The sequence below is a fragment of the Phodopus roborovskii genome, unplaced genomic scaffold, assembly GCF_943737965.1.
Source record: "Phodopus roborovskii unplaced genomic scaffold, PHOROB, whole genome shotgun sequence".
In the NCBI taxonomy this organism is placed as follows: Eukaryota; Metazoa; Chordata; class Mammalia; order Rodentia; family Cricetidae; genus Phodopus; species Phodopus roborovskii.
The window spans coordinates 19,887,986-19,904,049 of record NW_026126588.1 but is presented as its reverse complement, the minus strand read 5'-3'; the positions used below and the strand labels follow the sequence as shown (position 1 = coordinate 19,904,049).

At 43.3% G+C, this 16,064-nt stretch overlaps 1 protein-coding gene across 1 annotated transcript in view; it reads left to right on the top strand.

Annotated features, from left to right (window-relative positions):
• Nucleotides 1-16,064, top strand: part of Tmem131 (transmembrane protein 131) — a 125,648-nt gene that overhangs the window by 49,930 nt on the left and 59,654 nt on the right. Inside the window, exons 3-4 of the mRNA XM_051204542.1 lie at nt 584-624; nt 8,222-8,290. Of these exons, the coding sequence (XP_051060499.1) occupies nt 584-624; nt 8,222-8,290 (110 nt within the window). The remainder of the gene's footprint in view (nt 1-583; nt 625-8,221; nt 8,291-16,064) is intronic.

Sequence of the window (16,064 nt, the reverse complement as noted above, 5' to 3'; positions counted from 1 at the left end):
GCTTTACTCCTTCAAGTGCAGCCAAATAAGCCTACAGTCTGACTTTTGGATGCACCGTGTCCTGTCCGCTTTTACTTCATGTGTGGCCTCCATGTTCCTCTCAGATCAGTGTAAGCATCAGCTCCAGATGCACTTTCCTCGTGGACATCACTTGTTTAGTTCCTTTCACGCACCTTCCCCAATATTTCATTAGCCATTCTCATTGTATAAATACTCATTTATCACTTACATGGTTTGCCCCCCGGGTTCCCCTGTCTTCAGCTCCATAATGGCCATTAGATACCAGCGCCTCACTGTCAGTTAGGAGGAAGTGACCACTCTAGGTCTCGGCCTTACATGAACTGATTATAGAGGAGACACCCCTGTGTGTATTCCATATATGCTCAACACTGAAGCAAATCAATCTCTCATTTCAATTACATAGTGTGACCTATTATTTTTTGCAAGTTTTGGGAGGAGGTTTCACTTAAATCAATTGTGGAAATGGGATGAAAGTAAAAGATATAAAAAAATTGGCATTTCTTCTATCTGTAATATAAAACATTGGTTTAGCATTTTCATCCTGATTTTCTTTCTTTTACAGACTGAGACAACACTTGGCCTCAGTTCATATCAACAAAAGAGGTAAGTAGGACTTGCATATAGCAACATGAAAACGTTTCCTTTCCTCTGTGCTACATCAGCATATACGTTTGCCCCTGACAGGATCTGATGGGAAATGAAGTAAGTTACAGATTTTCCTTCTTAAGCTGCTGCGAATCCTGATTCAGGGCCATTCCCTAGGAACCTGGCTATGGACCTGGCCAAAGCCCATCTACCTGGCCAGTGTTTAATTAAACTTGCTTCAAATTTGCCTTTAAACTGTGGTAATGGTTTTATTCTGGATCAGTGGAATAAACAGTGTTTTCCTTTTCTGTTTTGTTTTCTTTGGAACAGGATTTTACTATGTGATCCTAGGTAGCCTGGAACTTTTTATGTTGGCCAGGTTGCCCTCAGACTTTACAGAGATCTACCTGCCTCTGCCTTCCAATTGCTGCTTAGGTGTGACCATGGCTTTATGCCATATATTTCTAAATATTATGTTTGGAAAGCCCAATTTAAATCTGAATTCTCACGTGGTAGTTACATAGCACACTATTTTGGAATGGTTTCCTGTGACTGTAACATAGGACCTGGAAAAATCATCTGGCAAAGAGAAAGGTTTTATTTTGACTCACAGTTTTAGAAATTTAAATCCCAGCACAGCATGGCAAAATCAAACTGCTCAACTCATCATCAGAGAGTCCAGAGATGGAGAAAGGGCTGAGGTCTCACAAGCTTCTTCAAGGACATACTCCCAATGACCTAAAGACCTCTCACCAAGTCTAACCATTTACAGTGTCTCTCGGGGACCAAGCCCCCAAACATGGGCCTTTAGAGATCTGTAGGGTCCAAGCTGTAGCGCTGTACTTGTTGCATATAAAGCAGAAGTACCCTTGTCTTGTAAGAGTGTCAGGTTTGCAAGGCCTTGGTAACTTCCCATGGGCTCTCTGAGCTTTAGAACTGGCGCGTGCGTTGAGAACCAGCATAGCAGAAAGGAATGCACGCCTTGATTCTAGGAGGTTGGAAATTAGCCATGGGGTTGTCCTGGTTTGTGTTCACATCCATTGTCAAAGTCAGGGCTTTGACCTGCGGAGGAAGCTCAGGGGTTAAGAGGACTCCCCTTGCAGAGGACCTGGGTCCAGTTCTCGTCATCCACACGGCAGAGTCTTTTGACTTGACAGTCTAGAATATTCTTTGATTTGTCTCATATTGAATATGGAACCTTCCAATATTCACTGTGTTTTCTGTGAATAAAGCTGTCTTCCAGTTTTTGGGAAGAAAACTAGTAAGGAAGTGTTAGAAATAGGAGAAGAGATCCAGGACACAAAGAAACCCTATCTGGAAAAACAACAAAACATGCTTTGTTTTAAACTCCTGCTTAATACTTTGCCTTTTAGCAATATTTTATTTTTTGAGAATTTCATACACTGCATTTTGGACATATTTACCTTCTCTAGCCTCCCATTCCTTCCACCCAACTTTGAGGCCATTGTGTCTTTCCACTGGGTCTCCTTGTGTTGCTCAATTGGTCTCGGAAATAGCTCCTGCCCTGGTGCAGAGTAGACCTAATAGGGATCACACCACACCATACCCCCCCCCACACACACACACACTCCTTCCCCCAGCAAATGTCAGTAGCTCTCCTAGTGGTGGGATTTTATCAGGCTGGAGCGTGTTCAGAGCTCATACATGCGTCACAATTGCTGTGTGTTGAAGTGTGCATCTGGAAAACACTGTCTCCTTTCTTATCTCCCTCCTCCGGCTGCTAATGTCTTGCGCCCCCTTTCTCTGAAGATTTCTGAGCCTTAAGAGGAGGGGTGTGATGAATGTCCCCATCAGGGACGAGCACACCACAGTCTTACTGTCTACAGGTTGCCCAATTGAAGGTCTCTGTGTGGATTGCCATCTGCTGCAAGGTCAGACTTCTTTGAAGAAGGTTAAGAGATGCTTTGATCTATGAGTATTGTGATATGTTATTGGAGTTACTGTATTATGTTCATTAAGCATAATAATAGTATTGAGTCTAGGGCCTGCGTCCTATTTATTTGGCCACAGGTTTTTGGCACCCTTAGCAATTCCTAGTTTGAGTTCCGTCTCATGGAGGAGGCCTTAGAGCCAACCTGAAAGTATCTGGTCTCTCCCGTAACCCTTGTGCCACCTTTTAAAAGTTATCTTTAGGGTTAATTATCTCTGTGGGAAGTGGGCATTTGCAGGTGTGAGTGTGAGTGTGAGTGTGTGGAAGCCATAGGACAGTTTTTGTGGAGTTTGGCTCTCACTGTCCACCTTGTTGAGGCAGGGTTCTCCTTGTCTCTGCTGTAGACTATACTCTAAGCTAGCTGTTCTATGGACTTCTAAACTGTGCGGTCTGCGGCTCCCATCTTATCACAGTAGGGTTAGGTAGGGTTACAGGTGCACACCACTGCTCTGGCTTTTTTTCTTTTATCCGGGCATGGAAATTGGGTCTTCAGACTTGTTCAGCAAGTGCTTTTACAGGCTGACCATTGCCCCAGCCTGGGGTGGGGTGGAGGGGTGGGGTGTAGAGAGAAGGGTTGAGAGCTAGAGAGGGAGCACGGGTGGGAAAGGGGAAGAGGAGAGAAAACAGGCAGGGCTCCACCTTTTAGAGGGAGGCTTAACTGTAGTGACAGAGCTGATGACCTTGTCAGGGTCCTGAGCTGCCGAGTACTGGGAGGTGCATGCTGGTACGGTGACACACTCTGTCGAGTCTCTAAGGGGTGGGCCTGAAAGCTCACACCAGTGGTCAGCAGACCCCAGCGATCCTCCTGCTAGACCCCCCCCCCACCTTGCTGGAGTTACAGGTGCAAGCACCATGCACAGCTTTTACATGAGCTCTGGGGATCTGCATTCAGGTCCTTGTATGTTTATGCAGCAGCCATCATCCTAGCCCTTGACCTGCAATCTTTAAGTCTTGTCACTTGTCACACTAAAATCTTCCCTTATATTTAATTTTGTGTATCTCAGAATAAATGAATTGTGTTTCTTATCTTTATAAATGACTTTGAAATAAATAGAAGTAATATCTGCAAATAAAAAGAATTAATTTAGCCCAGGCCAGTCTTCAGCTGATTTGACATGGACAATAGTGAGTCCAGTGTATAAAAGCTGAAAGCATAAAACATGTGGAATAATGTATCAGTCTTTCATCAGAATCATTTACAGCCTGGGAAATTTTTTCTTAGATACTAAGAATATGTATCATAAAAGAAAAATGGTAAATTTAGATTTCATTAAACTTAAACATGTTTGCTGTTCAAGACACCACTTTTCAGAAAGGACAAGGTAAATATGTTGTTTGTGCCTGTGTCTGAGAGAATCAATGTATGTAGGCAGCTTTATAACTCAGACAGTATCTGAGTCTAAGAGAGTAGACAATTAGAACAGATAGTAATGTCATTTGTAAAATCCATATCAAAACTAAAGCGTGTTTGATATGTGTCTACTATACAGGGGAAGTCCTATTCATTTATCTTAAGTCTCTGCTCATCTGCCTGTAGTAAAGATCATTATTGGAAACTACTAAACCGATGGCTGTAATATTTTACTTGCCCCTCCCCCATCTGTTTTTGTAATGGTCCTTTGTGAATCAAATATCAGTTGTCAAATGTTTGAGATTGTGCTTTAAAATTCAGGCTTCTAATCTTTGTACTACACGCAATGAAGCAGACTCTGAAGATGGGCCCTTGTAATTTGCCTTTCCAAGCGACGCTGGGTGTCTCGACTCTGGCTCACAGTTTGTTTTGAAGAATACTGTGTTTGGGTGTGCTGGCCTCCCCTTAGCAGCTGTAATGCCAGTGTTGGGGGGGGTGCTGAGGCAGGGGAGCCTGTCATAAACCCTTCCCATACTGGTCCCAGAGTATTTGTTCAGTGAATAGTTGATCCTAGACAGACATCTGTAGACTTCCTAACTTAATACTTCCTTCAAAACTAGATGGTCCTGTACATTTCATGGGAACGTCACCTGCTTAACTTTACCCAGCAGTTAACCCAGTAGTAGAGTTCATTTCACTGGGTTCCATTGTCTCCTAGCTTGACGTCAGAAAAGTCTTCTCTCTGTGTCTCCAAATAACTTGGAGGGAGGTGTGTGTGTGTGTGTGTGTGTGTGTGTGTGTGTGTGTGTGTGTATGTGTGGCACCATCCACCTGTTATTTGTGTGACAGGGTCATTCACTGCCCTCCTATTAGCTAAGTAGCTTAGGCTGACAGAACAGCAGGCCCAGGGATCTGTCCTTTCTCCATCTCCCCAGGGTTGGGATTACAAGTGTGCTCACCATGCCTTACTTTTCATAGGGTTCTGGAGATCAAACTGAAGTCCTCACGCTTGCAAGCCAAGCATTTTGCTAAGACAGTTCTCCAGCCCTGCAAATAATCTTCATAGACTTTTAGAAAACAATTGTATTCATAGTTCAGAACAAATAATTGCCAAAGAACGCATAAAAGCTATGATAACATCCCAGATTGGCTTGCATTGAAATTAACAAGGGGACATTCCATTTTTCATATTCCCTATCTCAATTTATTTTTCAGCATCACTTCCCAACATTTGTGCTCTGTTAATAGAGTGTTCGGCATAGGGAAATAAACATGTTAGAATCATTTCATCAGCTAGATACATGACAGCTGTGGTGTTTCCTTTTAGTTTTTAAAAACAAGACATTTGCTCCTGTTTGTGTTGATCCATTTAAAATTATTCCTTTGATCTGGCTCTACTGTTGTCTTTAAATACACATGCATGATGGACTCATCTTTCACGTTGTTTCCTCTTTACTAGTGTTGTAAATGGTCTGAGTCTCACTAGTAATTGCTTGGTACTGGTTCTGCTGAGTTTAGCACAGGGTATGAAAACGTATTCCTAAGGATGGCACAGGAAAGCAAATAGGAGTGTTGCTTAGGAGACTCTAGAAAAGCTGTTAGGGTTAATTTCACCCAAAGCTACTACAATAGGACCAAAACTCAGCAGGAAGTTTCTTTATATAAGCAGTCACCACGTGTATTCAGTTACTACTTACTTCGCTCCATCTAGATAAGACACTTATCGACACTCTGGAGCATTTCCCACTCGGTCCTTCACAAATAACCAATGTCATAAGTCATCCTTGATTCCTCTCTTTCCCTTCAGTCCCAATCAGTGTAACTGTTGTCTGAGTTCCAAATAGACTCAGGAAGCAGCTGCTGCCTTCTCTGCCGGGAGTTTCTGCAGTCTGTTCTTCACACCGTGGCCCAGAATTACCCTGCAAAACAGGGCCAGGTCCTACGACTTCTCTGTTTAAAACACCATTGCCACAAAATACCCGAAAGGAAACAGCTTAAGGTTTACAGTTGAGAGGATACAGTCCTGTCATGGCGGAGAGGCCTTGGCAGAAAGGACTAAGATGCGTGTTGAGTCTGCAGTCAGAGAGTGGAGAGTGACAGGAAGTGGGGTCACTTCCTGCAGCATGGCTCTACTTCCTGAAAGTGTGGGGGACAGCACATGGCTGTAGGGGTGGTTCTCACACTTAGAATAATAGCCGCATTCCTAATCTTCTCCTCCTCTTCTCTCTGGCCTTTCCTGCCTCCTTGCCGAATACATTCTTGCCCTCTGCGCTAGGTCTCCACCACCCAAGCTCTGGTCCGGTGTCCCTCCTCCGTCTCTGTTCTTGCCCACTGTGCTGGGTTCGTGTTCCCGGCCCCTTTATGTTGAATGAATGGAGTCTGCCCTTTTTAGTCATGCTACCACTTTGTAAGAATAGAGTCTTGGCTCCGTGAGAAGGAAAACTTTGTCTTTTGTACCTGTAGCATCGAGCACAAATGTGTATATGTGTAAACTACTGACTCAGGATTTTCCTTAACTTGATAAAGTTTTAGAGTAGCTTTAGTTTACACTTAAAACGCATGAGCTGGGACTGGCCAGGATCAATTCTCAGCACTCACACACATGGAGGCTCACCACCTCCTCGGGTACCAGACATGCATGTGGTGCACAAACATACATGCCGGCAAAACACTCATAAATACAATCTAAAAAAAGTATTTAAAGAAAGACACATGGTCTGAACACCTCTTGTTTGAAAGGAGTCAAAGAACGGTGTCAGTCTGTTCCGTCTAAGAAGGGGGAGGGGGGGGGACCCTGTCTGCAGCTGTCTCTGGCTGCTGCCTTACCAAGAACTGTGCCGTCAACCTGAGTATCTCTAGTTTTGTATCTTAGCACAGTATGGTCTTGAGATTTGCTGTTTTCTTTCTTTTATGTTTCTGCCACTTATGTTAAACATTCATATGCACAAACAAAGGGTTAACTAAACAGCACAAAAGGGTTCTTACTCCAGATTGGCAGGGCGCAGGCAGGCCTTGGAGACGAGTGCTCTCGGCTCAGGGGCCCCATTGCATGTAAGTACTACCACTGCATTTCTCCATCTCCCGGATGAAATGATATCATTTGGAAACTTGTGCTCTTGTGAATTATGTAAGGGATGGAAATACAGTAGTCTCTAATTGATTATGCCTTACATCTTCAAACAAAAATATTAAAATCCATTTTGAAAGTTAGTAGCTGGCTGCATATTTTTTTCTTGGCTTTTCAAGACATGGTTTCTCTTTGTAGCTTTGGAGCCCGGTATTCCCTCTGTAGACCAAGCTGGCCTTGAACTCACATAGATCTGCCTGCCTCTGCTTCCCAGATGTTGGGATTAAAGGTGTGCGCCACCACTGCCTGGCTGCTGACTGAATTTCTAACTTCATGGTACATAAATATGTGACTTTAGGTGTGTAAGTACCATATTCTCCCAAAGAGCTTTTGGATCTAGTACCAACTCACAAATGGTACTCAGATATTTAGGCCAGAACATCATAGATAAGTGTCTCCCCATGTCTTGATTCAGCGTTTTTATTCTTTGAAAGTTCTAGACCCAAATTCATTTTTGTTTAATGCTTTGCCACTCGGTTGGAATGTGATTGTAATTTTTATTACCATATTGTATCAAGTTTGTACAGTTATACTAACAACTTTTTCTATTTTCCTATACCTTTCTGTAAAAAAAAGTATTCCCATTTTTTTTCCTTTTCTTTCTTTCATGGTTTGTTTTGCTTGAAATAGGATTTTGCTAAGGCTGTATCTGAAGTCATAATCATCCTATCTCTAAATTCCAAATGCTGAAATTTGGAATTATAGGCACCACTTTATTTAGCTCATTTATTAAACTCATTCACTGGTTTCTCCTAATGTAGAAGAATAGCCTGCACATTCCCAGGAGAACGTTAGATTCCGCTAATGTTTCTGTGTGTGTGTGCATGTTTGTGTGTGTAGGTTACACTTGAGCATTGAGGACAACTTTAGCTGCTGTTCCCCAGGACCGTCCACCGTGTTTTTAAAGACACCACCTCTCGTTGGTCTAAACTCTTCCTCCGCTAGAGAGCCTTGGGATTTGCTGGCACAACTGCCTCTGTGATTGCAACCATACTGAGAGACTTTACATGGGTTTTACACCCAGCTCATAGCCTTATGCTTGCAAGGCAGGCCTTTAGCAACTGAGCTGTCGCCCCAGCCCAGATTCCAGTTCCCTTAAATGCTTTCTTGTGACAGAAGTCAAGCATCTGACTGTGAATTGCAAAATGAAAGAGCTGCTGCTTACACTTTTTCATTTTCTTTGTAGCATTTCTCTGTACCGGGGTAATTGCAGGCCCATACGATTCGAGCCACCAATGCTGGATTTCCATGAACAGTAAGTAATGTGGAATTGTAGAACTATTTTATTTGCATTTCTCTTGTCCATTGCTTGTGGTAGCTGTGTGAGAAAGTTACATGTTCGAGTCTTAATTAAGAGAGCAAATGATGTTGAAGCCCTTTGAAACTAGGCAACAAGTATCTGTTGGGAATCTGACATAACATAAACTTTGAAAGTGAGAACGCTCACACACTCCAGCCTCTGCTTCAGAGGATTGTAGCATGAGAAGTAGCACAAATAAGTCTTTAAGCCTCTTCTGATAAGAACTTCATTTCTGGTCTAAGTTTTTTCTTACTGACATTTTGATTGAAATGAATGCTTTTAAAGTACACGTGTCAGTACATCAACAAATACTATGATCTCCAACCCCAAATGGAAAATTAAAGCAATTGCCCCAGGTATGTCTGCGCCCAGAACTGTGTTGTGTTGTTAAACCCCATGCTGGGTCACCTCCTTCCTTAAGGACTCTTGTTTCACACAGCTCAGATACTGGAGAAGAAACAAGTGTGCACCAAGTGCAGGTGGGTGAGGAGGGCCTCTCGCATTGTTACCGGCTATAGAGGAGCTTTCAGAGGAGGGGAGGCTGCACACACAGCCCTGTGGACCAGAGTCTGCAGCAGGAGAGCATGCACTCTGGGGTTTGGTTCTGTGTGTGCATGCATTTGATCAAACTATCTGTGCAGTTTTACCTTTATTTTTACTCACTTCTATAAGTAATTCTCTGTCCTATAAGCCAACACTAAATGAAATTCAAATGCATACACATTCCTGTGGGTTTAGTTATTCTCCTGTCCTTGAAAATATGGATTATTTCTTACTTTCCTGTCTTTGTTGCTACTGTCAGTGAGTTTCTAAGCAAAAAGGCCAAAGTTTGCGTTTTAAATCTTTAGACCGATAGGTAGGTAGTAGTTATTAGACCATAGGTAGGTAGTAGTTATTAGACCATAGGTAGGTAGTAGTTAGTAGACCATAGGTAGGTAGTAGTTAGTAGACCATAGGTAGGTAGTAGTTAGTAGACCATAGGTAGGTAGTAGTTATTAGACCGATAGGTAGGTAGTAGTTATTAGACCGATAGGTAGGTAGTAGTTATTAGACCATATGTAGGTAGTAGTTATTAGACCATATGCTTTGTTGAGTCCGAGGCCCTGAGCCATCTTTCCAGGGTGGTGTCCACCGCCAGTTGCCCTTCCCACTGCGGACAGCCACTTTGCACCCCACCTCCACAGTCACTTGATGGCGTCAGTGTTTTAGGAACACTCTAAACCGATGGGGATTAAGTTCTTATTGTCTCTGTCAAGATTTTATTTAGCTGCTTTTGTTGTAATAAGCATCATTTCAAATATATCATTTATGTTTTCTGAAGCATGGCTGGGTAATTGGAATCACCCAAGAATCGAAGGCGCTCGATAACCTTTGTTTTCTGATGATGATATTCTTACAGAGATCAAGGGTTGAGAGGGCTAGTCGTTTGGAGAAAAGTGTGTGCACTTCTAGATGGAGTCTGTGTTCAGAATCAGCCACTGTATGAATAAAGTTGACTTCTGTTCATAACGCTCAGATAGGAAATGAGTGATTATATTGTTGTGCAGAAGGTTTAAGAACTGACAGGATTTAATCCTCAGTAGAACTGAGGCTAAGATAGTGTCTTTGATGGACAGTGAGGGAGGGCTGTGCTCACAGTCACACTGCGCTCTCAGGGCACCCACCACTCCCACACACCTGCAGTGCTGCTACGACACAAGGGCACCATGGCCAGGCGGGCCAGACGGGCCAGAGTCCAGTGCTGGGCTCAACCCTTCTCTCAGAACGAAAAGGAAGTAAATTAGTTTTTCTATACATACATTACATACATACATACATACATACATACGTACATACATACATACATACGTTTAAATTTGTGTGAGAGATACCTCAGGGGTTAAGAGCACTGGTTGCTTTCAAAGGACCTGGGTTCAATTCCCAGCACCCACATGGCAGTTCATACCTGTTTGTAACTTTAGTTCTAGGGGATCCGATACCATCACACAGACATGCATGTAGCTAAAACACCAGTGTACATAAAAATAACGTGTTTTTTAAAAATTTATGTGTACATATCTGTATCAATGCCATGTGTGCCCATAGAGGTCAGAAAATAGTGTCATGTCTCCTGAAACTGGCGTTAGAGGTGATTGTGAGCCACCTGGGAACTGAACTCGGGTCTTCTGGAAAAGTGGGAAGTGCTGCTCTTAATCACTCAACCATCTCTGCAGCCCCTGTTTGTTTGGTGGTGCTGGAGGTCAAACTCAGGGCCTGTGCATGCTAAGCAAGTATTTTGTGTGTGTATGCGTGCAGGCCCAGAATTTCTGTTCTTTATAAATTATACAGTCTGTGATATTCGGTTATAGAAACACAGAATGTACTAAGACAGGTGCAGTGATAAAACTACCAGTGCAAAATTCTAAATTCAGTTACAGCCTATATCACAGTCTTCTTTTAAATGAAAAGTATTTAGTGAAAAAGACATGTATTTGATATTCATCAATATGATTAATTATTTCTTAAAGGCTTTTCTTTGTCTAGTAAAATTATCTTTGAATGTGTTCTCAGAGAAGGTAAGCATAGACTAATGAACTCCATGCTAACCCTGTGGCATTAAATAGTGTTTGCTATTCTATGAGACATGGGGATGAAAATGAAGATAGTTTACAACACCTAATTTTAGTCTAAATCAGTGAAAATTCTGGTTTAAAAAAATCAGTAACGGCTCTTGAGACATTCTTTCCACACTTAATTGTTTTCTGCTCCCTTTGTTTTGATTTTTGGTTTTATGTATATTGTGTGTGTGTTTTGTATGCATGTGTTGCATGTGTCTTCATTTGTGTGGCTAGAGGTTGCTGTCAGAGGTCAATGGTACATGTCTTCCTCCGTTACTTCTGACCTTACTATTATAGGCAGGGCTGTTCACTGAGTCTGGATCTCATCAGTTAACTAGACTGCTGGTCAGCAAGCTGCTGGGGTCTGCTTTTCTCCAACCAAGCACTGAGGTTTTTACTTAGGTACTGGGATCTGACTCAGTTCCCCACACCTGGGCATCAAGGGCTGCGCTGTCAGTGCCGTCTCCCCGGCCATCCAGTTGTCCACTGAGGGTGCCCGTAAGTTACATTTTGAGAAGTTCTCAATTATAGAAAAATACCTGAACTAAAACTAAAAATTCCTGTCCTGTTTATTTGTCTCTCAGCTTTTTGATTAATGCCCCACCTCCAAAACAAGAGAAATTGGGATAAAGTTAAGCAAGGTTCTGAAATGATGATTTGGGGGGGATGTTTTATTCTTTTCTTTTTGAATCTTAGAACGGGCAGTTTCACGTAAGAGTAGTCAGGAGGAAGCAGGATCAAAAGTTCAAGACCAGCCTGAGATCCTGTCACAAAAGGCCAGAGTAGTGAGCCAGTTTTGCATGTAGGTTGCAGCATTTTATAGACATCCGCCTCATAATTTATATGTTGATCTGTAAGAACTTTTGAAGGTTGGTAATCACCATTATAAAACTTGGATTGTGTTTATTGTACCGTGTGGTAGGTACATGGTTACTGTAATAAACTTAAAAAAATATTTGTGATAGGAAGAAAGTGAAGAGCTACCATAGTCTGACCATTTAGGACCTCTGCATTTGAACTGTCATCTTTTATGTCCTCCTGTGCATTTATAGCTATTAATTTATTTATTTAATTTGTTTTTGCATGTGAGTGCTCTGTCTGCATGCCCGAAGGAGGCATTAGACTCTTTACAGATGGTTATAAGCACTGTGTGGGTGCTGGGAACTGAACTCAGCACCTCAGGAAGAGCAGCCAGTGCTCTTAACCTCTGAGCTGTCTCTCCAGACCCACATTTATATTTATTGAGTTACAAAAACACAACCACATTTTCTAAACATACTATTTGTTAACTTGCTTTCAACTTAATATATGGTGAACTTTTCAGTTTCCTTATTATTTCTCGTGGTATTAGAGAACATCAGATTAGATGAGTATATTTGTTGAATTCATTTGCTGTTTTTAATTGTTTCCATATTTTGTTTGTGCTCAGTGCTGAAACTAGTGTGTTCTGTGGTGTGACTCTTCCCTCAGGAGAAAGACTTAATGAAGGGTTTACAGGGTTTTACAGTTAACCTTTAGTAACCTTTATGGCTAGAAAAGCATTTGGTGTCATGAACTAGAGGCAGCTGGTGGGAATAGTAAAATCATCGTCTGCTGGGAAAGAAGCAGATGAGCTTTCTTACCAAGACTGGCGCTGCTCATAGGGAAACTGAAAGCTCACCGGTAAGAGAAACTTGGTAAGATGGCTGAAGGTCCATGGGAAGACAGGGACTTCAGCAGAGCGTGAATGAGGCAAGTGGCGCGTGAGGGTGACCATCAGAAGGACAGGAGAGGAACTGATCCCCAGGCCAGCCATCTCCTGTACTGCTCCACGAGCAGAGAGATGTTTGTCTCCTCCAGCCCCCATGCTGAAACCTTATCAAGAATATGAAGTAGTGTTCGCTGATGCATTGTTTATGATCTGAGAAAGCTTGCCTGGAGATCAGAATGCAAAGCTGGCCATAGCCATAGAGGCACGCTGGGCTACGTGAGAGTGAGTCAGTCTACAAGAAAATTAGAGCTCACGCCTTTAACCCCAGAGCTAGCGAGAATTTAAGGAGCTCAGTGCAGTCTCAGAGAGCAGTCTGGGTTTTGGTGGAGAACACGGCAGCGCCAGTGAGTCTGAGGAGCAGTGCAGGCTGGAGATGCAATCTGAGGTACAGTGCATCGCCCATTCGGTCTGGGCATTGGTAGGTAGAGGTGAGAGTTCTCTACTGGCCACTTTAATGATCTTCAGCTTGTCTCTGGGTTTTTGTTATTTGTACTACAGGTATGGGAAAAGTAGAGTCTTTGCAAAGAGCGTAGCTATGAGGGGGCACAGAGTCCTTATGAACAGGTTGCTCTTACAGCTGCCCTGCCTTGCTAGGAAGGATCGTCTGTGAACCACAGAGAACCCAGCAGAACCAGAATGTGCTGATGATCTATGCTCAGATTTCCTGGCACTGGAACTCAGAGAGACATTCCTGGAGGTTATGATCCACCAAATGTATGGCATCTTGTTACATTTTTTAAAATTAACTAAGACATTGTTTTACCATTATTTTAAACATTTCTGTGTGTAGGCTAAGAACATTAAATGGCATGTGTTTTATTACGCAAAGACAGAACTGGGGTTACAGAAGGTATTCTGTGGGCAGATGGGAAACATACATAGTGGAATGCGTTTGGAGAACTGGAACCTGCTGGGGATCTTAAATGTGTGCTGAAGTATCTGTTTAGCAATGCTTGTGTGGGCATGTGATAGGCTTGGCTCATACGGTTGTGGGAACTGCTTAAGCACTCATTGAAATGGTGGGTATCTGGGACTGTGAGGAATACTGCTGATCTTTTCCAGGCAGGCAGCGGGAGATCCTGAGCTAGAGAGCAATTAGTCCAGTGGGTAGAGAAACAGGCCTACAGTGCCCATGAGAGACCTTCCAAGTGATGGGCAGGCCCACGTCAGCTGGTCTGCAGAGTGCCCCCCAGAAGCACCTGCACTGGCATTTCAATAGCTTGGGGCGGCATGTATTACCATACAACAGTTGCTGGCTCTCTTGCCATCTCTAACTCAGCAGAGATTTTAGGAGTGTCTGTAGTCTTCAGCTCTCAGGTACAAAATGCACTAGAAAGGAATTCTGGGGGCTGTAATTTAGTCAAGCCTGGGTGTTAGCACCCAGCCACTGCATTAATATAGACATCAGGATTCCTAACTTGTCTCTGGAAATGACAGTGGCTGGAATACTGTATTTGGCAGTTTTAGAGTCCAGGCTCTTTGATACTCAAAAGAAGCTTCATGACAAGAAACTGGGAGTGTGTTCTCACCACAGAACCTTATTACAAAGTGGCTTCAGGAAGTAACCAGTTGCTAAAGGAATTCAAATGTGTGAGTTCACATTCTCTTTCAGGGTTACCTGTCCAATCCCCACCTCCTCACCCGCGAGGCCTCTGGGATGCTTTTCCCCTAGAGCACTCGACCTCTGCACCCTCCCTGCCATTACTGGGAAGGCTTCTGCCGTGTGTGTGTGCGCGTGCTCGTCCCCAGGCCCTTGTCATTTGAAAACTAACACTGTTGCTACCTATATAGCATTTTCTGATTTTTTTTTTTTTTAATACATGGTGTCACCAAATTATAATGTTAAAATTTGGTCATGAGGCCAGGGAGATGGCTCAGTGGGCAAAGCCTGATGACTTCAGTTCAGTCAGTCTCTGTATGCACACAGTGGAAGGAGCTAGCACACACCACACACACGTGTAATTGAATTGTTTTAAAACTTTGATCATATTACCCCCCTGCCAAAGTCCTGGGTGCCTTAGGAACGCTAAAGCTCTTACATGTCTTACACCATGTGTGTAGAAAGCTGCTGACAATTTCTTGAAATCAGTATGGTCTTTCTAACTCTGGGCATGTTATACATGCCTTGAAGCTCTCCCCCTTCTGTGCTTTTAAGGATGTTCACTTTTAAGAGAGTGTATGTCTGTGTCCATATGCACATGAGTGCAGGCGCCGTGAACTCAGAGACCTCAGATCCGTGGAGCAGGAGTTAACAGGTGGTTGTGAGGTGCCTGGTCCTCTGTCCTCTGTAAGTAATATATGTTCTTAATCATTCAGCCCCCCAGCCATCCTAAAAGCAGAGTTTCATACATCTAAACCTTTCTTACATACCAAAAGGTAGAACAAATGATAATTAGGTGCTAAACAGGTTTAGCAGTATTAGTATTTTTTACATTGTATTTGTGTGTGTGTGTGTGTGTGTGTGTGTGTGTGTGTGTGTGTGTGTGGGTCAAAGGACAACTTGCGAGGATTTGATTCTCTCCTTCTGTGATGTGAATGTGAGAATCCTTCCTTAGCTGCCATTTCCACGTATAAGGACACTGCAAAACCAGCTTACCGTTATTGTTAGGATAAGAAAATTAGCAGGAAGTACAGAATAATGTCTGTAGCACCTCTACTTCAGTCAGTGCCATAATTGTTTGACTACAAATGAGAAAACGCTAGCTGAAACTTAAGGCAAAAACGAGGCGAACTCAGTTGGCACCATAGACAGTCAGGTCCATATTATGTAACGGTGTCGGGACCCTGTGTCCCTCCGCTTTGCCCACTCTCTTACCCTCTCGTCACCAAGACCTTTTCCCTAAAGGATGAGAGAAGCCCCAATGGCTGCCTCCACCCTGTCTTCTGTAGCCTCCTTCCCCTGGGAGACGCTGGCCTCTGTCCCTCTAGTCTAAGACATCTCACGACAGAACAGTGGTCTCCCCAGCTAGACTCGTTGTCCACTCCCTGAAGCAGCCAGCAGCCGTGCAAGAGGCTGCTATCAGTGGACATAATGCCAGGAACAAACTTAGGTTTGTCAGGGTTTCATTAAGACAGGGAAATCATACAGTGGGCCGCTGTTCCTATTGAAGACACCATAGACGGATGCCTTGACTTCTTATATCCCCGTGACCAGTTTAGTAGAGTTCCGCCCCGTTGTGTAAAACAAGCCTGCACTGCTGCCACATACAGGGAGAAACTGCCTTCTCTCTGTTTCCATGGTGTCTACCTGGACACACACAGGCGGGATGGGTTACCACCTAAGATTTGTTTTGAATATCAAGACTGACGATGTCACACACATATACCCCAAGAGGGTGTGTAAAGTTCACCGTACAGATACTTGTTCAATTTAGGATGGGGT